Source organism: Mytilus edulis, chromosome 1 (genome assembly GCF_963676685.1).
Source record: "Mytilus edulis chromosome 1, xbMytEdul2.2, whole genome shotgun sequence".
Lineage (NCBI taxonomy): Eukaryota > Metazoa > Mollusca > Bivalvia > Mytilida > Mytilidae > Mytilus > Mytilus edulis.
In genome coordinates, this window is record NC_092344.1 from 114,703,524 (window position 1) to 114,728,635 (window position 25,112).

At 31.2% G+C, this 25,112-nt stretch overlaps 2 protein-coding genes across 14 annotated transcripts in view; one reads left to right on the forward strand and one right to left on the reverse strand.

The window, feature by feature from the left end:
* LOC139501100 (2-(3-amino-3-carboxypropyl)histidine synthase subunit 2-like) overlaps positions 1-25,112 on the reverse strand; it is a 68,777-nt gene that overhangs the window by 24,642 nt on the left and 19,023 nt on the right. Inside the window, exon 1 of one of the 3 annotated variants that reach the window (XM_071290101.1) lies at positions 20,091-20,172. The exons of 1 other annotated variant lie outside the window; for it this stretch is intronic. The gene's annotated coding sequence lies outside the window, so the exon portion shown is untranslated. Of the gene's footprint in view, positions 1-7,438; positions 7,617-20,090; positions 20,173-25,112 lie in introns of those variants that run through there. One more of the 3 variants, XM_071290107.1, reaches the window with a different exon arrangement.
* LOC139500969 (uncharacterized) overlaps positions 7,688-25,112 on the forward strand; it is a 159,224-nt gene continuing 141,799 nt past the window's right edge. For 2 of the 11 annotated variants that reach the window (XM_071289907.1, XM_071290016.1), the window contains exons 1-3: positions 19,173-19,550; positions 19,702-19,843; positions 21,196-21,257. In XM_071289907.1, coding sequence (XP_071146008.1) covers positions 19,735-19,843; positions 21,196-21,257 — 171 coding nt within the window. In that variant the 5' untranslated portion in view covers positions 19,173-19,550; positions 19,702-19,734. Of the gene's footprint in view, positions 8,138-19,164; positions 19,551-19,701; positions 19,844-20,012; positions 20,588-21,195; positions 21,258-25,112 lie in introns of those variants that run through there. The other 9 variants (XM_071289959.1, XM_071289969.1, XM_071289946.1 and 6 more) reach the window with 8 other exon arrangements.

Here is a 25,112-nt window from a genome sequence, read left to right on the forward strand (position 1 = left end):
TGTGAATCAAATCAATCAACCAAATGGGGGGGGGGGGTTACACTAATGACTGGACCGAATGACAGGACCGAATGACAGGACCAAATGAAAAATGCTAATAACTTTTTCATTTCTCAAGGGATTGATCTCAAATTTGAAATATAATAAGATTTTATCATTTGATAAATAGATTTGAGAAAAAAAATTAAAAAAATTTGTAAAAAACTTTAGAAAACGTGACATGACCAACTCTGACAATGACAGGACCGACATCGAGAATGACAGGACCAAATACAAATGCTAATAACTTTTTTATTTTTCAAAGGAATTACTTCAGATTTGAAATATGAATTGATATGTCATATTTTGAAACCAAAATGTTATAAAAAATATAGACTTATTTTCAAAAACTTTCGAAAACGTGACATGACCATCGCTGATTGACATGACCAACCTCGACAATGACAGGACCAGATGAAATTGCTAATTTCTCTTTTATTTCTCATAATATTTTTCTGAAATTTGAAATATAATAAGATTTTATCATTTGATAAATAGATTTAAGAAAAAAAAATTAAAAAATGTGTACAAAACTTTAGAAAACGTGACATGACCAACTCTGATAATGACAGGACCAACATCGAGAATGACAGGACCAAATACAAATGCTAATAACTTTTTTATTGTTCAAAGGAATTACTTCAGATTTGAAATATAAAATGAAATGTCATATTTTGAAACCAAAAATATAGATTTATTTTCAAAAACTTTCGAAAACATGACATGACCATCGCTGACTGACATGACCAACCTCAACAATGACAGGACCAGATGAAATTGCTAATTTCTCTTTTATTCCTCAAAATATTTCCTGAAATTATATTACATGTAATAAAAGATCTAAGAAAAAAAATAATTGTAAGAAACTTTAGAAAATGTGACATGACCAACTCTGATAATGACAGAACCAAATAAAAATGTTAATAACTTTTTTTTATTTTTCAAAGAAATTCTCTCAGATTTGAAATATAAAATGATATGTAATATATTGAAACATTCTGTTATAAAAATATAGGTTTTTTTTCAAACACTTTCTTAAGTTCAAACGTGACATGACCATCGCTGACAGACAGGACCACATGAAATTGCTAATAACTTTTTATTTCTTACAAAATATTTTTCTGAAATTTGAGATAAAATTATATTTAATACATGAAGATAGGAATAAAATAGAAAAAAAATATTAAAAGCTTGCTGTAATATGACCTAGAGCTTGTGAAACTTAGTAGATTTATTAAATCTATTTCTGTGAAAGTCTATCCTCCAAGTTAGTACAACTATATATTTCATGATTATTCTTTTGAGTAAATATTTATCATATTAATTGATTTTTCACACAAGCTATATCTTATATATGTTATATACATCATAGTAATATCTTCTCTGTAACTATGTATTTGGTTTATGGGAATAAAGATCATTCATTCAGAATATTTTGTATATTAATTAATGGTCATAATCTGACACGTCAGAAAACAATTAAAAGGTAAAAAAACAAAAGGTGTGACATAAGCCATAAATAAGTTGATAAATCCAATAAAGATTGTGATGACAGTAATTGAAATCACATAATAGTTCATGTCGTTGTTTTATTAACAGTTTCAGAACCGTAAATAATTATTTCCATGTATGCTTGAGTATATGCAGGGTATATCTTCAACTTATAGTCCCCCTCAAAATAAACAAATAAACATTTCTTGAAGTTTGCCCGACCCTTGCATGCACGATTTCTTGGTAGTTTTAAATATTTTCATAAAATATACTGAATCAAACATTTTCACGAACTACTTTAAAATGTTTGATACCTTTCCAAAGCGGCTTAAATCGGGCTTCATGATGACAAGAATTAGGATGATAATTCAATAAATCTTAATTTATCTATAGTTTATAATGAACTAGATTATATGTAATAGCATATATAAATATTTCAAGATCTCTTTCTTAAATATACTGATCATTCGTGTCTTTTTGTCCTGTGACCCTCTGTCCGCCAACATACGTTTAGTAGCTAGGTCAAGATTTTAACCACCAAAAAATATTTTTCCTGAATTTACTAATTATGGATCAGAATTGAACAATTTCAGTAAAATAAGTCGGAAAGAAATTATGATTTTTCATCGGCCAGATCATAGCCGATGTTGGTCAGGTCACACAACCGCAAGCTTTCAATGCTTTATTTCTATATTTATTTTTCTTATATATGATGTGTGAAATGGTCTAAATTGTCATTAATATTTCAAATTTGAGAGGAATATTCTGACAAATGTCATGCATAATTAGCATTTTTTTTTGGTCCTGTCATTAATTGTCTAGGATTGTCCTGTCATTGACAGCATTGACCAGGTCACATTACAGCAAGCTTTTCATACCTTTTTCTTATATTTATGTATAAAATGGAATAATATTAATTCACATATTTTAAATTTCAGAGAAATCTTTTGAGAAATAAAAGAGTAATTAGCAATTTCATTTGTTCCGGTCATTGTTGAGGTTGGTCATGTCAGTCAGCAATGGTATGTCACGTTTTTGAAAGTTTTTAAAACAAATTTATATTTTTCATAACATTTAGGTTTCAAAACATGACATATCATTTTATGTTTTAAATTCTGAGATAATTCTTTTGAAAAATAAAAAAGTTTTATTAGCATTTGTATTTGGTCCTGTCATTGTCAAAGTTGGTCCTGTCATTATCAGAGTTGGTCATGTCACATTTTCTAAAGTTTCTTACAATTTTTTTTAATTTTTTTTCTTAAATCTATTTATCAAATGATGAAATCTTATTATATTTCAAATCTCAGAAAAATATTATGAGAAATAAAAGAGAAATTAGCAATTTCATCTGGTCCTGTCATTGTCGAGGTTGGTCATGTCAATCAGCGATGGTCATGTCACGTTTTCGAAAGTTTTTGAAAATAAGTCTATATTTTTTATAACATTTTGGTTTCAAAATATGACATATCAATTCATATTTCAAATCTGAGGTAATTCCTTTGAAAAATAAAAAAGTTATTAACATTTGTGTTTGGTCGTGTCATTCTCGATGTTGGTCCTGTCATTATCAGAGTTGGTCAGGTCACGTTTTCTAAAGTTTCTTACAAATTTTTTTAATTTTTTTTCTTAAATCTATTTATCAAATGATAAAATCTTATTATATTTCAAATTTGAGATCAATCCCTTGAGAAATGAAAAAGTTATTAGCATTTTTCATTTGGTCCTGTCATTCGGTCCTGTCATTCGGTCCAGTCATTAGTGTAACCCACCAAATGGTTAAACCTTGTTTCACTTTGTTGCTTTGTTGGGATGCGTAGTGGTAACTCACCCCCCCCCCCCCCCCGGGCTCCTTGGATCGCCTATGTGACCTTAGGTCAGTCAGCGCCCCCTCCTTGAGAAAAGAAAGTTCTGGATCCGCCACTGGGTCACATGAATATGGCTTCAATAAGGTCGAATTATTCACTTGCAAGTGAATAATTCATCAGCGATGTTTCTTAGCTTGTTTTGACAAAATTAAAACAAACTAGCTACTGAAAGCGAATTGTCATTTCCCTTTTTTTCATTTCATTCGGTTTGATTAAAAAAAATCATATCTTGTAGCGAATGTCTTTTCTGGAGAAGATACATGTATAAAAGCAAATTCCAGTAAGCATGGATCCTGGTGCTGTTTCAAAACTGACAACAAACCGTAACATTGTTTTTAAACAATGTGTATCCACTAGTAGTCGTCTGACTCAAACTTTATGCTCAATTGATTCCATATCGGTACCTGGACAAGACCCGTTAACCCGCGGATGAGTTATAAATGTGAAAAGGAAGGAACCATGCACTGTTTGCAGATTTTAAAGCGATTATTTAACAAAAAATCTATATAAATCAATAGTTGACCTCCAATTCGCAGGATAGATGCCTTCTTTTAAACAAAGATCGAAGTGCTTCTACTGATGAACAAAATCTTTTATAATTTGAGAATCAGATTGCTTTGCTTTGAATGTGTATGTGCTTATAAACAAGTTATTCCTGAGGACTTCTACTTTGTGAGCTTGCATATTAAAAATCCGACTCAGCGTACCGGTCTTGTACAAAGCAGGGCTCATAACAAGCAGTCTATGGAAGAAGCGTATCGATAAAAACTTTTCTTATATCACATAGCGATATTGTCTAATGTCAATTGTAAATATGCAGACATTCCATGAGGAAAATGTTGAAAATACTAACTTTAAACCTTATTGTACAAATATAAACAACAATTGAATCTAAATATACATTCAGAAGTTAGTTAGAAGCTCAAGTTTATGTCCGTGTAAAATTTGAAGTGCTGTGTTTTTCTTATATACATAAATAAACAAATGCTATTAGTTCTTATATCAATGCGATACTTTTAAAATATCAAAGCAGTGTTTTTGTTATATCAATATCAGTACTTATTATTATTAGTATTAAAAGCGCTATAAAACCAGGTTCAATCCACCATTTTCAAAATTTGAAAATGCCAGTACCGAGTCAGAAATATGACAGTTGTTATCCATTCGTTTGGTTTGTCTTATCATTTGATTTTAATATTTGATAAGGAACTTTCTGTTTTGAATTTTCCTCGGAGTTCAGTATTTTTGTGATTTTACTTCTTAGTAGTATTGTATGTAAATAAGCAGTTTTAAGACCATTGCTTAAATTCAAATTGTTTTTGATAACATCTTACTTTCTAAATTGGTTTTGGAAGCAAAGCTAATCAAATAAGGGTTTAATAAACAATGTCGTAATCAAAAGGCTAAGTATCAAAATGATTGTTCACATATATAACATTTAGCAAATTTTAAAATGAACGCACCGAAATAATATATATCCGATATTCTCGCAATGAACGCATGGAAGACTTTCTTTATTGATAACAATGAAACTAACTTGTGACAAAGATGAATCATATTGTCCTCGTTCAGATTGATTCGACAAAATCTGACCAGTACTTTTGAATCTCATTTTTTTATACAAATTAGACCGTTGGTTTTCCTGTTTGAATTGTTTAACACAAGTAATGTTTGTGTTCCCATATAGCGTGGTGTTCGCTGTGAGCCAAGGCTCCGTGTTTAAGGCCCTACTTTGATCTATAATGATTTACTCAATCTAATTAAAATATTGATCTCTGATTACGTTATACTACAGTATAACGTAATCAGAGATCAATATTTTAATTAGATTGTGTATAACGTAATCAGAGATCAATATTTTAATTAGATTGTGATTTACTTTAAATAATTATTTCTTTGATGGAAAGTTGTCTCATTCGAACTCATGCACCATCTTCTTATATCTTTAAAAATGTCCCCTTATAAATAACTATTTTCCAGTCCTCAAACTGAACGATCTAAATTTATAAATATAGAAAAGATATATACACATTTCTAACGTCAAAAGACATTTACATCTTTTTTATTTGTATTCTTAACATTTTTTTAATACTCATTGAAGAAATGAATTTATAACAAGCGATACGGATTGTTATTTTGTACTAAGAAATGTTCGCGTATTTATACGATCGATTACTAGTCAAAAACGAAAGTCAAATCTCTGCGGCAACAATACATCGGAATACCCTCACGGTCATCGCGATGTAAAATAGCGTCCACGCGGCAAGCTGATTATGTTCATAGAGATTTCGATTTACCAACGGGAAAAGTCTTTGATATAAAAAAAAGAACTGTTTTCCTTCTCAAATTTTTTTGTTTGGATTATTTATTTTACCATTTGAATATTCATTGTAATTTGGAGCTGTTTTGGATTGGATTGTTTGAATGAATGTTTCTTTTAAATAATGCTATTTTTGTCAATTTCGATATAACCAAGGTGGATAGGCTATAGCAGTGTGACCAGTATATTAGAATCTAATAAGTCGGTAGACTATTTGCAACCACATTTAAATTCCGCCATTGCATCACCACTTCAAATATAATTAGTCGGTTAAACCATGTGTGATTGATAACAACAGACTGAACAGGTTGTTAATACTTTCAACTATCAACAGGGTCAAGCAACATTTTCGAAATGATAAGTTTATGTAAGCGTTAATTTTGTTACAGTTACGAAATTTTAGTGATATTGATCCTAAAACATTAAACCGGTCATGATCTAATATAAAAAAGAAGATGTGGTATGATTGCCAATGAGACAACTATCTACAAAAGACCAAACTGACACAGACATTAACAACTATAGGTCACCGTACGGCCTTCAACAATGAGCAAAGCCCATACCGTATAATCAGCTATAAAAGGCCCCGATAAGACAATGTAAAACAATTCAAACGAGAAAACTAACGGCCTTATTTATGTAAAAAAATGAACGAAAAACAAATATGTAACACATAAACAAACGACAACCACTGATTTACAGGCTCCTGACTTGGGACAGGCACATACATAAATTATGTGGCGGGGTTAAACATGTTAGCGGGATCCCAACCCTCCCCCTAACCTGGGACAGTGGTATAACAGTACAACATAAGAACGAACTATAAAAATCGGTTGAAAAAGGCTTAACTCATCAGATGGACAAAAATACAAGTGGACGTGGTAAGTTTGTGAATTATGTTTGCAGTTTTCTTGACATGCATTGTGACATGTCATCGTATTCATTTTATATTAGAAAACTATAGCAGTTATATTAGAAAAGTATCGCATTCATAAATTTTTGATATTAAAAATCATCGCTATGATATAAGACAAATATGGCATTGATATGATAAAATATATAGCAGTATCTTTGACTTATAGGTGATTTTGGCTAAGCAAACAATTGAATTCATCTCAATTGCATTCCACTGAATTTGCTACATGATATTTATAGAATGTGTACACCTACAAATGATAAATCGTGCATTTATGTTTCATTTATTTAACAATTCAATTTTCTCGTTTAAATTCACCTTGCTTGTTATTACATAAAATAGTTCATGGAAATTATACACCAGACGTATGTCGTGTTATATGTCGCCCTGTTTTAAGAAAAGAGTAATTACTTTATGCCGATAAATCTGCCTTTCTTCGTACAAATGCTAACATTCGTCTGAAATTTCCCACAATGCAACTCGTTGATATAAGACAATATCGCTCGTTGATATAAGAAAAGTTTTTATCGAATCGCTTCTTCCATAGACTGACAAGTATTCGTCCTTAATAAGCCGGACTTTGGCTTTGGAGTTATCTTTCTTATAACAGACATAAACTGTAATATTTTCAACTTCTGAGGAATTGTGGCATTTATAAGTAAAGTTTAAAAACCAAAACTCGGTAATTTGCATCTATTATAAATATTAATAACGTATTCAAGTCAAGTTGTTTTTTAAAATTCATAAAATTGTGATCTGAGATTCATGATGTGCTGTAAAGTTACAACCTAGGGAAATATGAAATACCTTTCACTATTGTCCATTTTCATATCCATAACTTGCTCTTATCTGTGAACACTCTCTATCGATACATTTCAATCTCTCTGACAATCAGAAATTTAGAACGCCTTAAGGATCTTTTAGTTGGACTAACCTAGGATTTTTACTTAGCGTGGTTGTAGTGTTCATATGTTTCAAATGAAATGAAATGTACCCCTTATCAATTCAATAGATTCAGTGAAGCTATATAAAACGAAAGACATAATCTGTGTATCTGAGTGTAAGGGATATGATATAACATTGAATTATTTCTACCCAGTATTACGTAACGGAGGGCAGACTCACGAATGAACATGCACGATTGTTTATTATTCTGCAACAAACCATAAAATATTACATTTGTATGCCCATTACGGATCGTAAACAATTTAAAAGACGTTCATATTTTATAGTTACATATGCAAGACCTGACACTTGGTGTTGACACAGCCAAATATTGTTGACTTATGTGATAAGGTCAGTGAGTCAGTGTTTGTTTGTTTTGCAATTTTAATCCACTTCATTTATTATTTAATCTACATTTTTATAGAGCCTTTTTAATATATTTTAAAATTTAACAGGTGAATTTATTAACAGTCTAACGACTTTGAACTAAGCATTTTCGATTATTATCACTATAATCAAACTAGCAGAACTGATTGCCGGTAGCTTAAACGTTCTCAAGGGGTAAGCATGCTTTATTTTTTTCACTTTTTTCTCTTTTAATGACACATTTTTCATTGAATATTGCCTGTTATTTACATTCTGAATATGCATCGAACTTTTCCAACCTTTTAATCTGTTCTATTTGTGATAAATAAGGGGTCAACTAAGGTAATGCTGTCTAAATTGCTGCGTAACGGTATATGCACTTACGCATTTTTCTTCAACAAAGGGGTGGTTGTTGTTTAAATAAGATAAAATTGTTGTCAAATGTTACATTGTGAAGAAGATTTAACAAAAATATTTTCTGATTGTTTGTGGGTATGATATGCAAGTAAGGTAAATTTAAGTTTAAAGTTTATGCGTGGGTGTTTAGTTGGAATTACTTCAATGTAGATGTGGTGAGTATATCTCCTAACTTTTCATTCTAAACATACCATTATTTTTATCCCAATTTTTTTCTTTCGTGCTAAATTATTTTAAGAAATATATTCTTACGGAAAAGTCCAAGTTTATGTCTATATTTCTTTTGTATGCGGAAGTTTCAAAATGGGAGCGACGATAAATAGCGTATTAGGGAAAGAGGAAATGACAAGAGCAAAGACATAGCATCATAACAAAAAGAATAAATCAGTTACATTGTAGTCTTGTTTTAACCATACTATTGTAAAAATGAATAACTAATGTAGCATAAAAGTCCAGTAAGACAACAAATCAAAATATAAAAATAAGAGAAATTATTAGAGATATTTGAATATATATGTATACATCATTGAGAGTGCATACGTTATTTCCATAAGTCTTCAACAAAAGAGCAGTGTCTTTACCATTTCACAAGCTTTAAATCTGTGACAAGACTAGACAAGACGTAAATACATACTACAAAGATTTTAAAAGTATGTATCAAATCGATGACTTAAAAGAGAAACATTTAAAATCACAGCCATTTACGAGGTTCCTTAATTGTTTGGGACAGAACTAATCACATATGGATACCCAATCCTTCACATTATTTATCATACATGTACAATATAACGACAAAGATAAACATAAGATGAGGTATATATAATAAAAATAAGCTCAAAAAGACACTTGATCTTGATTGTTTAATAAAGGCATGACACACGCCATAGGAACAACTAATGCAATATCAATTGATACAGTATCACGAATGCTCGAAGACTCTGAAAGCAAACCCAAAGAACTTATAATCTGTTGATTTAGAATAAAGATAGTAACGTCATGAATTTGGATGAAGAACACGATCGTGTTGCACAGAATTTTAATCGAAACAGGAAATAAATTAAACATTTGAATTATGTTTCTTACTGAAAGAGTAAATAGATTTACAAGAATCAATGATTTCACAACTGTGTACACGGTTATGACTCTTATCATAAGTCAATGAATTTGTTTATATGTCTCTGCATAAGTCTAAGTATTTAGCAAAAAGGTACGACATGCTTCATATTTAACCGTTCCTATTACGACTGGACGCGCAGGGGCGGATGCAGGAATTTTCGAAAGGGGGGGGGTGCTAACCCAGGGCAAACAGGGCAAAGGGGGGGGGGGTGCAAAACATATGTCCCGATACAAATGCATTGATCGGCAAAAATAAAGGGGGGGTGCGCACCCCCGGAACCCCCCCCCCCCGATCCGCCACTGACGCGACTGTAACTAAACTTGAAGATCAAAACGAATGACGTCCAGAACTAATACAATGATACAACTTACGTCCCCATTTCAACAACATTTTCTAAAATAATGACTCGGTGTCATTTTGTTTATAAATTGCATTACTTGGACTGAAAACTGAATAAGATTTTAAACACCAAATACATTTTTATTCCTAGTTATTTCATTGGTTCATCTGGATCAGAACTAGAATATGCAAATTTTGTATCTTCGTAGGTGTTTTATGGAAAATATCTAACTTTGGGGGTTATGAGGCCATCATATAAACTGTAACTCAAACAGTAAGAAACAAAGAAAGATATCGGGTTTTCTCGTTGTTTAAGGCCGTATGATTGCTTACATCCGCTTTATTTACACTTTATCGGATAGTTGTCTCGTTGGTAAGCATACCATCCTTAATTTAATGCACCACAACAAACTGCACCAACTAGCATCAAACAGCTCGTCAAAGAATAAAAACAAACAAGCTAATAAACGTCAAAGAATAAAAGCAAAAAAACTAATAAGCGTCAAAGAATAAAAACAAACAAACTAATAAGCGTCCAAGAATAAAAACAAACAAACTAATAAGCGTCCAAGAATAAAAACAAACAAGCTAATAAGCGTCAAAGAATAAAAACAAACAAACTAATAAGCGTCAAAGAATAAAAACAAACAAGCTAATAAGCGTCAAAGAATAAAAACAAACAAGCTAATAAGCGTCAAAGAATAAAAACAAACAAACTAATAAGCGTCAAAGAATAAAAACAAACAAACTAATAAGCGTCAAAGAATAAAAACAAACAAACTAATAAGCGTCAAAGAATAAAAACAAACAAACTAATAAGCGTCAAAGAATAAAAACAAACAAACTAATAAGCGTCAAAGAATAAAAACAAACAAACTAATAAGCGTCCAAGAATAAAAACAAACAAACTAATAAGCGTCAAAGAATAAAAACAAACAAACTAATAAGCGTCCAAGAATAAAAACAAACAAACTAATAAGCCTCAAAGAATAAAAATAAACAAACTAATGAACGTCAAAGAATAAAAACAAACAAACTAATAAGCGTCAAAGAATAAAAACAAACAAGCTAATAAGCGTCAAAGAATAAAAACAAACAAGCTAATAAGCGTCAAAGAATAAAAACAAACAAACTAATAAGCCTCAAAGAATAAAAATAAACAAACTAATGAACGTCAAAGAATAAAAACAAACAAGCTAATGAGCGTCAAAGAATAAAAACAAACAAACTAATAAGCGTCAAAGAATAAAAACAAACAAGCTAATAAGCGTCAAAGAATAAAAACAAACAAGCTAATAAGCGTCAAAGAATAAAAACAAACAAACTAATAAGCGTCAAAGAATAAAAACAAACAAACTAATAAGCGTCAAAGAATAAAAACAAACAAGCTAATAAGCGTCAAAGAATAAAAACAAACAAGCTAATAAGCGTCAAAGAATAAAAACAAACAAGCTAATAAGCGTCAAAGAATAAAAACAAACAAGCTAATAAGCAAAGACAAAGGTTAAATAAAGGCAACAGTAGTATACCCAGAGACATATGTGTATATATGTCTCTGGTATACCGATGTTCAAACTCATAAATCCATGGACAAAAAACAAAAACGGGGTAACAAACTAAAACTGAGGGAAACGCATAAAAACAGTGAATTGAAGCTTGATACATTACCGACTCAAACTATTGTTGGGTTGAATGTGTCACGCATCATTTGTTTCTAAAGAAAGATTACCAATATATGACTTTCATGTCTATTAACTTATGGAGAGCCGATGAGATTTTCATAAGTGTTTATCGGCAAATTTCAGTTAGCATGAATTCCTGTTTTTTAAACTGACACCAAAGATTGCAATTTGGTACAAATTTATTTCAAAAAGTGTGTATCCACTTATATAATCGTCTGGTTTAAACCTTAGGCTTATGCTGAATTGACTCAATATCTTTAAAATAATAATAATAATAATAATAATAAATTCTTTATCTAAAGAGGGTAACTCAATTAGAAATAGTCTAATTTTCATTGAGGCCCTCAAACAAAATACATGCATACAGTTAACATTCATACATTCATACATTAATTTACAATATAAATTACTAGTATATACACAATTCAATCATTGAAATATACAAAGGGTAATAAATGACAATATTTGATATAGTTTTGTTAGAGGAAAACAAATTAGTTGACTTGCATATAATTTTCAAGAAAATGATTATAACTATGTTTCTTGAATAATTCCACATTAGGACATTTCTTTATTTCGAGTGGTAAATTATTCCATACTTTGGTTGCAGAATAATGAAAAGATTTTTTATAAAAATTTGTGTTTGGTCTTGGAACAAAAAGATCATTATTAGAGACAGATGGTAAGTTGTGGCGTTGCACATCATCAATATTTAGTATTGCTAAGTAATCAGGTGTTAGCCCATTTACAATTTTATACATTAGAATTGATTGTTGGTATTTTATTCTTTTGGTAAAAGATAGCCATTTTAAAGAAGAAAACATGAAATTAGATGGAATAGAAATATCGCATTCCAGTATAATTCTTGCTACTCTTTTTTGAAGTTTTATGATTCTATCTGAATCTTTTTGTAATAAATTTCCCCAAACTGAACTACAATAGTCTATATATGGTAGAATATATGCATTATAAAATAGTTGCCTTGTGTGTATTGGCAAATATACTTTAATTTTATATAAAAGTGATACTTTAGATGAGATAATTTTACATATACGATCAACATGATCTTCCCAGCTTAAATTTTCATCAATGTCTATTCCAAGTAATTTGAAAGAATGGACATTCTCAATACATGTTTCGTTGACGGTAATACATAATTCTGATAGTTGTTTAAGTTTTTGTTTTGAACCCAATTTCATACACTTAGTTTTTTGTGCATTGATTTTCATACTGTTATTGTTACACCAAGATTGTATAGCATTTAAATCATTTTGCAATATGCTGTTTATTTTTTCAATGTTTTTATCATGAAAATGCAATGTTGAATCATCAGCATATAAATCCATATTGGATTGTTTAACATGAAGTGGTAAATCATTTATATATATTAAAAATAACAGCGGACCTAAAATAGAACCTTGAGGCACTCCATACTTTACAAACGATTTATCAGATTTAATGTTAGCGTATTGGACTTCTTGTTGTCTGTCAGACAAATATGATTTTATCCAATCTATTATATGTTTTCCGATATGATAAAATTTTAACTTTTCTAGAAGTATGGCATGGTTAATAAGGTCAAAAGCCTTACTGAAATCTAAAAACACTGTACCAACTATTTCTCCATTATCTAAATATTTTAACCATTCGTCAATTAGTTTAGTTAGCGCGGTTTGGCAGGAATGACCTTGTCTGAAACCTGACTGGGCGATATGTAACAATTTTTTATTGTTAAGGAATTCATATAACTGTGTACATACATGTCTTTCGAAAATTTTAGATATGGTATTCAAAATAGAAATTGGACGATAATTTGAGGGAATATCTCTTGGTCCTCCTTTATGTATAGCAGTTACTCTTGCAAGTTTTAATTTTTGCGGAAAACGATTTGAAGTTATACTTTTGTTTATTAAAAAAGTTAATGATGGGGATATTATTTCTGCACTTAACTTTAAAAATTTGGGACCTATTCCATCTAAACCTGCGGATTTATTAATATTAAGATGTTTTAGTTGAGAACACACCTCTCCAAAGGAAATGAGTTTTAAATGAAAATTTTCAGTTTTTGCCTTGACAAAATCAGAAAACACGTTGAGACGGAGTGCTAATCAATTTTGCAGATTTTCAAGCGAACATTTAAAGAAAACCGCATATTTTAATCATGTTTAACCATTAATCGGCTTTAGAGTTATCTTTCTTAGAACGGAACTAATATTTTCGCGCATTCATCGGAATACTCAAAAACTCAAGCCGACGTCGTCAACCGCTTTATATCGCTGTCCCGTAAAGTGTGTAACCTCAAAGTCGATTAAGAGCAACCATTAATATTTGAATAAGTTCTATTATCACAAATCCACATTTATTTCAAGTAAAATTAATTGATTTCAACGTCCGACTCCCTCATGCTTCAAGTCAAACAGATATTTAAGGTTTATGACCCCTTCTGTAGCCATTTTTGTACGAAATTTTCAAACTTCAATTGTATCAAAAATACAGATATAATGAATAATAGAGATAGGCGATTTTGTACATTTACCGAGGGGAAACTTGATGCAAAGCATTATTATTTACTGATTTTTTGCATTGAATAGAATTGATTTGGTCCATATTTTTATTTGGTTTAACCAATAACTACAATAATAAACTTGTTCTAAGGAAACCAATGCTAGCACTGCATGCAATAATCCTATATCTATCTATCTATGCCAAATATGACAGTACAAGGATAAAAGCTGTGGATTTTCTATAAAATTTCCATGTTTAGCATTGAATCAACACAAGGGTACATACAAGGGTACATAATCCTTAATGGAAGTAATAATCATTTACACTATTTCATAATAAAAAAGAAGTGCAGACCTTTTTTAAATAGATAAAAATAAATGAATTTGCAATCCTATATTCATAAAAATCATTCGATTAAGAAGAAAATACTTCTGTTTAACAAGACTATGTGGAAGTGTAGTTAAAGAGTCGAAAATTCATAACTGTCATCTGAATTAAAAGAAGAATCAATTACACGTTATGTATCTAATATATAATTGGTTTTGATTTTTATTTGGTATTGATATACGTCAGACGAACAATATGACAGCGTGCATCCGTACGTGTCATGTACCGATGGGTCCGAAATAACCCTCCCTAGCAATATCTGCAAGTGCAAGTGATCTGACTTGGTCTGTTGAACATTTCTATATTGTTGAAAATGGTCATGATATCTATAGATCCAGCTCTTTACAGTATTCGCATTGAAGATGAAATTGAGTTCTGGATGAAGGTCTCAGAAATTGTGTGCATGGGTTTGGTGATTCTTCAAGGTTTTCAATGTTCTGTATAAACATTGATTGTAAAATCCGTTGTGCAAAAGTATAAGCCTTCACTGTGTTCTCCTCTCATTAAGTGAACGTAAAGTTAAGTGTTCCAGAATCGCTGGCAATGTTCCATGGTTCATAGTTCTTGTAGTTTGGTATTATAAACGGGCCACTCCATATTGGTCTTTTTCTAATTTCTTCTTCAGAAATGTTTGACAACGATCCCATGCATACAGCAATTAAGTATTCAAGGACTGTTTGTAAACATGGTAAAAGTCTTTCATATGCGAATAATTTTACTTCCTGGGTACAAGATGGTAAGTAACGCGGTACTAATCCAAGTGTTCTGTATGAATTGTAACTTTCTTTAATGTGTTCCCCTCAGTGTAGGTTATTTGTAATGTTTACGTATAAATATTTGCCATTGATTGATAATTTAACAATTTGGTGTCTTTTGATGTGATCAAACTTCACATAATTTTACTTCCTTCAAGTGTAGTCATATTATAATTGACTAGTGGAATCGCATACTCAAAGTAATTGTTGCCCGATTTTCTACAGCCTGTTTATGTAACTCTTGATTTTTTTTAACAATCATTGATAGGGTTAATTTTCGTGTACAGCAAACGCAGTCTGGGTCATCGACAAATAGATTATTCTGAATGAAATATTTTCCTATAGAATAGATGTCTTCCCTGTGTACCACAAATCATTTGAGTTACAGACTAGTGCCTTGTAGGACTCATGCGAGCACCGATAATTTACCAATTTTGCTCTTGAAAACCGATAAGTTTATCCACATAGCACCATTACGATCTTTATATGTCAGTTGTATTTTAAAAGACAAATGTATATTACTAGCTAATGAGCATCAGTTCATGATCTTGTCTGCATTGATTTAACTTAAAACTATTGTCTAATCGGTTGTCAGGTGGAATGACAGACTAGATTTGTTTAATGTGTTGAAGACTATAAAACTTAGTTATAACACACACATTTTTTTTTCGAAGATAAACATTTTCATCATCCAACTTGAAAGACTGTCGTTAGTACTTTTAGTTAAAAAAAAAAAAAAAAAAAGCGATTTGAACACACCTACTCTGTTTTTATGATTCATTAGATTCGTTTCACTTGACCCGCATATTTCATCTTTTAGTACTGTGATTTTTTATGTTATAAAGCCCACCTGTAGATTTGATATATACAAATGATAGAATCTGAAGAGAGATGATGTATCAAATATTCTTGCTTTGTACGTTTTCAAGACAAAATGTTCAACTCAAACACGCCCTAACATAAAAAGGTGCACACGATTTTCTCTTTTCGATACAATTGTTTCCCATTTTTTAGATTTTTTTCTTGAGTCACATAATGGAAGGGCAGACACGAAAATTACTGAACTAATAGATTGATATGTTCTCTGTCCGTGGTAATTTTTTCAAAAAAATCGGAAATTATGTATATGTAATAGATACATTGAAACCTTATGCAAATGGTGTTTTTAGAATAAAACACTTCGTAATTGAGAAGAAAATTGTCATTTTATTTGTTTCTATTAACTTTTAAATTTTTTGTTACTATAGTTAACATAACAGTAAGCATTTATCGCCTACTCTAACAAAGAGCTTCGATTCTTTTGTTCTATTTCAACCGTGTTTCCGCCTGTATCTAGGTCAATATGTTTGCTCGTACTCCATATATACTGAGATTACATTTTCGAAGTTCCAGTACTGTATTAAATACTTTTTTCAAAATAGAGTTTGGAGATGTCTGTATGGGAATATTTTCTGTTGTATTAATTTTCTGAAGTTGTTGAGTAGGGTGTGTTCTTCAAAGTGTCACATAAGGTTTGAATATATTATAACATCCAAAGAGATGATAAGTTGTTCTAGAATATTGTTAAATCAACCTTAATAAATTTTTGGTTATTATATGGGTGCATACAGATCTATATTAAAGATAAATTTTATCTTTTTTTATCTTTTTATTGTCTAATTAAATATTAAATGTACATAACGGTGGCATTATAGAAGTCACTTTTTACCGATATATTACTTTGTGTTCATAATTGGATTAGACATTCATTGTGTATTGTAACATTGTGTGGTGGAAGATTACATATTCAACTCCTTTGGAAGTGTGCCTAGATTGGCAGAATTTATATTGATACAGATACAGATACATGGAGACTAAAATCACAAGACACTCACCAATCAAGGGGCCTTTTAAAATAGCTTACTATGTGGTATAGGCATTACTCGTTGTTGAAGGCCGTATACGGTGACGTATAGTTTGGTCATTTGGTCTCTTGTGGAGACTTATCTTATTGGCAATCATACAAAATCTCCTCAGTATTTTTATATAACTGTTGTAAACCAAGGCTTCGACTAGGTTAACCTGTGAAATTGTATTCTCTCTAATAAAGATCTATTGCGCTACCGTAATTTTCAGTCCATGAATTAAGTTGGTATTTCCTGCTCCAAAGTATGGCCATGAAGCTTGTAACTCAAGCTGATTGTGTGTTTTATTTGGGTTTTTTTTGTTACGGTGAGGATGTCGTATTTTCTGGGGAAACTAAATTTTTTAAACTTCTTCCCATTTTTCTAGTTTGACCAGATCATCTTGGAGTATATGGCAGTCTGAGGAAATGGTAAAATTGACTACTTCATCGATCGTCTGCAAATAGTCTAATCATATCCAAAGAAATAGACTGTGTCCTAACTCTGATCCTTGTGGTACTCCAAACTATACTTTTATTTTTTTCAAATATTTAACATTCGACCAATACGTGTGTTCTGTTTGTAAGAAATTCCTTTGTCCATCTATTTGTGTTAGTTCTGATGCCATATTTGTGTAGTTAATCGGGAATAGACTGTAGATCATCTTGTCAAATGCTTTGGGGAAGTCTAGAATTAGCAGGTCTTTTTTTTATTTTTCTTTATTAAGATTTTTGTATGATATCGTTGAAAAATTCAAGGAGCAAGCGCTGTAAATCACATTATATTTTACTCTGAAGTCACGATGGAGGGGGTATATGTGACATGTATGACATATAATTGTCATTATGCAGTGATATTGTTGGCTTTTTTCAAAACTACCTCTACCCTTTTTTATTGAGAAAATATGCGTCATTTTCATCAAATTGGGAAATTTAAAATAAACCATGAACTTGACTGCTTTAGAATAAGACCCCATTTTGTCAGTGATGATACATAAATAGACCCTCAAATGTGCACATATAGTCATTTTAGGCAAGAAAATTGTTTAAATGAGTGTTTTTCAGTTTGTATTCACGCACATTTACTACTGAGACTGCACTGTTTGGGAAAAAAGTTGTCTTTTAGGGAATAATTTTAAGCCATTTTTTTTCAAATTGGGATTCTTTTCCAGGGGGAAAAGCCTTTTATTCTCCACTAATTTAAGGCAAACAATATCACTTATGTTACTGGTTACTGACGCGGATGGTCGATAAAAGATGACAATGCTCGATTTTAAAATTTGTGCTTCAAAATACAGACTGCCATATTTTTACTGCCTGTGAAATTTTCCTTAGAGGATCACAGTTCTAAACCTATTGGAAATAATAGTGAAAACTCGCACATAAATGTCCGACGTGAATCAGGTGGTGAATCGGTGGTGTAGGTGCCTTAATTTTAAAGAACATTTTCTTTTAATTCTACGCTAGCTAACAGCGGACGACGGTAAATGAGTGGTCTTAGTAGATCTTAGTACATCCACTGTATGACTAGGCTAGCCTGTCACGTCACTTAGTAGATCTCATTAGTCCGTCATCAGGCTTGGCTAGCCTGTCTCACGGGTCAATCCCGGCATCCATATTAAAAGGATGGCTACCCATTAAGCATTGTTCATTAAAAGGGGGTTCCAACATCCAGAACCCCTTCCTCCCCTGGATCCGCCACTGCTGGCACTGAACCTGGGTGTGAGTCGGTCGAATCGATGTTCGAATACTGCACGTGGCAGGTGCGTTCGATTCCAATCTTATTTGACTAGTATTGTCGGTGGTCGGTTATAAATTCAGTAGCAGGTCTTCCTGGTTAGCCTTTGTCTATTTGTTTTTCTATTATGATAACTTCTTGTATATATATATATATATATTTAATTATATGCAAAGTAATTGTAACATTCCTATCTTGTCATGTGCACAATTTATTTTGTATACTATGTATTATTATTTCATTCTTTGTACCAATGTGTATACAGTGGTTTTAAAGAATAAAATTGTCTTGTCTTGTCTTGGCACTTCGGCTTCGTGTCCTCCACCAAACAGTACTGCAAAAATAACAAAATGTGCTGAAAAGGGCTTTAGAATACCAACAATCAATCAATCAAACAATCAATAAGTCAGTAGATTAACAAATTTCATCATCTTGGAAGGTTGAAGTCACTCTCGATTGAATTTTGAAACAATAAAAGATCTTTAATCAACACCCTATTTTCCGATCGAGGATTGTAATAGTATAATACAGAAATACTGAAGTAATAAGACAACCATTTTGAGAGTTAATGATTAATTTTATGAATGAATACAAGCTGCAAAATCAGCCTGAACACTAATACGGAATTTATCACGTTTCCGATCGATACTGCACTCCGACCTCCGGATGACATCAGCTCATTACCATTGCATTTTGTGTAAGCCATATTTGACGACTCGGCAAGGAAAATACACATATAACTGGTTCTAAATCTTCAAAGGAGTTTGAAAGTATGTAGATATATAGGTAAGTAACTCGTGTTGTACTAGACAACACCATAATTATGTCAGTATCGACATTGATTCACAGAACAGTCAAAACAAACTCGGCTGGTTTCGCGCACCTGCATATATTTGTCACATGAATGATCTACTTCAACACGTTATTTATTTTGTAGGAAACGTAATGAGGAAAATCTTAGTAGTTAATAATGGCACACTCCCCTGATTATTTCTTCAAAGAGTATGGAATAACTGACCAGTCCCCACTTAGTTTATTACAGCTCGACCCGGCAGACAGAGCTGTACTTAAAATAGCAGGTAACGTAGTCACTGATTTAATTGCTTTTATTCAGATTAATTATATTCAAATTATTTATCATGTTGACTGTATAATGATATGCAAATACATATATATCTGTTATTGTTCCGTCTATGACAATGTTTTCAGATGACATCATAGGTCACCCACGTGGTTTATATTTTGACTGGAGATATAAATAAATATTGATCAGGGTAGATTTAATACTTTTGCTGTCAATCAAACTGCTATTTATTAAATGTTTACCTTTATGTCATATGTCCTTCACCAGGGCCACTTTAAAAAACTGCTATCCTGCCAAATTTGTTTAAAGTTATCTGCTCCAGGTAAACTCACCTGAGTGATTACATGGGAAACTAAGACCTTTATATTTACCTGTATTAGCAGACACATGTGGGGTGAATCCCATAGGACACCTAACTTTCTCTTACATCTGGACATCACTACCAGGATTATCAAACTTGTAAGGAAGTGTGAAAGTTGTCATGAAATAAAAAAGTGTTGTTTGCAATGAAAATGATCAGCATGTGATTTATCTATGGATTAAAGTTTACATTAAAGGGAGGTCAATGTTAGTTTGATGATAAAGCAGTTGAGATATAAACATCAAATAAAAAATGTTTAATTAGTGATAAAAATATTACAAGTGATGGAGCAATATTCTCCTACTTTTGACCCAGCGGAGGTTCCTCCTTCTCCGCGAGCAATGCTACAGTACGAACAGAACAGAAGAAAGGAAACAGGTAAAAGTTGTTTACTTAATATCAGGTGCAAACATTGTAAATTTAAATATAAATATGATAAAAGACCTTTTACAAAAATTAGTCATCACTTTCATACATATGGGTAGAAAGTAGATTCAAACAATTTAAATTAAAAACAAATAATTAAACATTTTGTGAAGTGGGACTGTCACACTAGATTATTTAGATTGAAGAGTTTATTGAATGAAAGTTTTTTCATTAATTGTAATACTCCTTAAAAACCAGTAAGAGCAATCCTGAAAAACCAGAAAAAGCAATCCATTCTTTACATGCTTAAAAAAAGTTTGTTGTGTACCATTTTCTGCATAAAAAGAATTATGACAAAAACAATAGATGGCTGAAGATACAATGCTGGACCTTCAGATTATACGAGTTACATATATAATGATATACCCGAATTAAATGTAAATTTAGAATATAGAATCATTGCTAAATCAGCAATGTCATCATGACTATTGGATAGCATAAAATTTGGTACATGTAATACCTTCAACCATACAGGAACCACATGATGCAAAAAGTAGTCAACAGGACAAAAACTCATTAAAAACTATTTTCAAAGAAATCATTTCATTTTTTATTTGCAGATGTAAGAGATGCAGTCCAAAAGAAAACATTTACAAAATGGGTGAACAAACACTTGTTAAAGGTAAGACTGAACTTCAATGGTTTAACATGGTCACCATAATCGTTATTGGAAGGTCTGATTTACATATCAATTTTGTATTTTACGCACAACTGCATCATATGGATAGGAATATGACTTCACATATTTCTGCTTCAATGGATTTCTATTGCTCAGTGTAGGTAGTAAATTTACACATGATAAAACTCAGCAGTTAAGTTAGAAAAGTTTTCAAGATGCTAAATTATGAATATAAAGTTCATATATTAAATTCACAAAAATGTTCATCATATGAAGAGAACATAATAATAGTAAGTGTAAACATGTTATAGAAGAGTCAGGAACAGTATACGATGATTATAAGCGTAAATATTAGCTGATTTACGATTGTTCTCCTTGGGGTGGGGGTTAATGACTGGCTGCATACAGAAATCTCCCAGGGTCTGAATATAAGATATTCAGTAGCCATTAGTAGTAATTATTATAACAACCATAGATATGAAAGTATTGTTACAAAATGTAAAAAAAATAATCTGATATTGATAGATATTTTTATAAAGTAATTGAATTTAATTTAATGTACAAAATAATGCATATAATCAATGTCACTGATTATTTTCTTTAAAGTAAAAATCTATACTAAAATGGTACATTCAGAGAAGTAAACGTTACTTTTACATGTACTGTAAAGTCTGAAAGTAAAAAGTTACAGACTACAATATCTCTTCTATAACAATTTGAAAATCAATAACAAAGTTGTCTGGAAAATATACATACTGAAAGGGACAGGAGTGTCAAAGATTTTAGCTTCAGGGATAAATCTATTGTTTATTAACATATGTGAAGGGGGAAATTTGTCTTGATGAAATCAGTGTTTACAGATTTAACAAATTGCATGACACATGACAAGATTTCATTAGTGATGTAAAAACATGGATAACATTTTCTAGTATCTGTCCTGTTTCAATACATTTTGATTTTATTTACTTTCTTTAAATTGATGCCCTATGATAGAATTATATGAAATAAGTCATCCATGTATTATGAAGATTTAGACCAAGATTAGTTTGAATGTGGCTGATAGTTATCACTAGTATGCCCTAAAATTATTGTCAATTATTGGTATGATCAGGCTAATCTATATACAGTAGCTATATAGTAGGTAAATAGATTAAGGTATTAAATGTAATAACAGTAATTAAATGTAATAAAAAGTAAACATTGTGATACATTTGATAAAACCTGACTGGATTTTAACTTCTTACAGACAAATCAATAAGTTTGATTCCAATCTAATTCCCAATTAATTGCATTTTCATATGTAATCATTTTGTGATTTGAATACACCCTTAAGGGGGTTCGCGGGTCTAAATCATTTATATAGGATTTCTTTATATTTTTCTATAAATGAACTTTATCTTATAGTTAATAGAAAAATAAAATAAAAAAGTGGGGTCACCGTTCATTTGCGCTCACAATCTGCCATCGAAAGAAGCATACATTTTTGTAAAGGTGTTTTTTTTGTGTTGAAGTAATAGGAGAAATAAAGGCAATATCGAAAAAAAAAAAAAAATTTATTACAAAAATCACTAAAATTTTACAATAATTTAGTTTAAAGGGGCACTAGCTATAGCTACGATATGCTTTTAGCAATCAATTTCCTTTAATTTTGTTGAAATAAGTGAATAAACATAATTTTTGACTGATTCACTTGCAAGTGAAAACGTCATCATCATTCTAACCGGTATTCATGTGAACTTCAAGTTAACCCCTAGCTAGAGATTGACAACGCATGCATTGTACGTGTACTGGTTATTTAAAGAAAAAGAATGTCAACAATGAAAGTGAAACTACGGTAAATCATTTGATTACTAATTCGATGCACATAAAATCATTCTTATATGGTTAAAAACAATGAGAAACATCTATTTTTAATCTATAAAATAAAATCAAACAGACCTATAAAAATGCAATTGCACGTGTTGGTTTAATCTATTCGTATCTTTATTTTTGTTTACATCGCTTATATGGTCATCTGAGGTCAAATCGATAGTTAATTAGATGGCGTCTGGACTAAAATACACACAAAACGAACCTATATATTATCTACCCCATGCTCTGTAAACTGTTTATTTTAGACTTTTGATAGTTTGGATAAATGTTTTACATTGTTATAAACCAAATATGAGAATTTGAGTCAAATCGGTTACAATGAATTTGACAGCTAGTGCCCCTTTAAGTACAGCTTATATGGAAATTATATTAAAAAAGATAGGTCACCGATGAGTTGAAAAAGATATTTCAATTTTAGAGCCAAAAAATGGCATTTTTCCACCAAAGGGAGATAATTTGGAACTTTTTGATGTATACATTTCAGGGGCGGATCCAGCCATTTTAAAAAAGGGGGGGTTCATAACCCAGAGTAAAAGGGGGGGGGGGGGGGGTTCCAGCTATATGCTCCCATTCAAATGCATTGATCGGCCAAAAAAAAGGGGGGGTTCGAACCCCCGGAACCCCCCCTCTGGATCCGCGCCTGCATTTTGAAAGTCATCTGGGTCAACACGAATTGATTGTTTTGAATGATTTTTGTACCATATGTTAAAGTAACAACTACAAAAGGAAATAAATAAAATTTGTAATGAAAAACAAATGTTTGATTTTTTTCTGAAATTTTTATACCCTCGAGTTTCCTTTTAAAAGATAAGTTTTGTTAGAAAAGAAAGTGTATATTTCTGTATTTAATTTTCCTGATTCACTGAATGCTCCCTATTAAAAAGATTGCTTCTTTATTTAAAAAAAAAAGATATTTGCAATGTTCCAAGATTTGTAAAAAAGATATGTTGCAATGTTGCCCAGAATTGTTGTTGCAAATCCCAGAAACAATGGTAAACTCAGGCCTTATCAAATTAGTTTTAACATATTTTTTAATTACCCGGTATTTTTTTTTTTATTAAAAACACATTCATACAAAATGTAAGTAGGACAACACGAATAAATTGAAAGTTACTTCAAATTCTTCCTTGTTTATATAGGTTTGCTATTTTTGTATATGTAAATTCTATAAGCTGTATTGCTTCTGAATAAAAGTCTAATAATATTACGTATAGACTATATATGGTCATATTCTATTCAAGTAAATAAAACTGCCCTCTCTGTAAGATACACTACCATTTTCATCTCAGCAGTTTTGTGTTATTGTTGACAATAATGAAAATGGTGTTTTATTTGGTTTAATAAGTAGCTGTTTCGTTTAGCTATAAAAAGGATAAATACCAGTATCTACTCCAGTATGAAAGAGAAGGGTGGGTTATGGTTGACATCTCATAGTGTTAAAGTATGATATATGAACAGGGATAGGAGGGGTTGATACAGTCAGTCAGTAGTCATTTATAATCAGTGTCTGACCACTTTAGAAGTTCATGTTGTCCATTCTTCATTTATATCCTTAGGTATCAGTTTGGGTGGCACCTTGATTCATTGCAATAGAAAAATGTTTTTTTCACTGTAAATAGTCATGGGGACATATTTGTGTTGTTAATGATAATTTATGCATGCACATTCCATTCTTTATCAAACAAATCAATGTGGGTTTACTTCATGTAACTTCTGGATCTTTTGTTGATCTTTTGAGTCTTAAAATCAATCAACACTCAAAATTTAAAAAATGTATGAATTTGTATCTACAAAGGGACATGTTTGAGAATGAGTAGAGATTTTGTGTCGTGACTGAAGCCATGAACACACCATATAATATTTATACAAAATAGTCCCTTTACTTTCTTTAACATTACCCATAGATATACAGAGCTGTGGTAGAAATTTTTTCAAGCGCAGGAAAATATTGTGGTGTCGTGATTAATTTTATTTTTTAAATCCGTC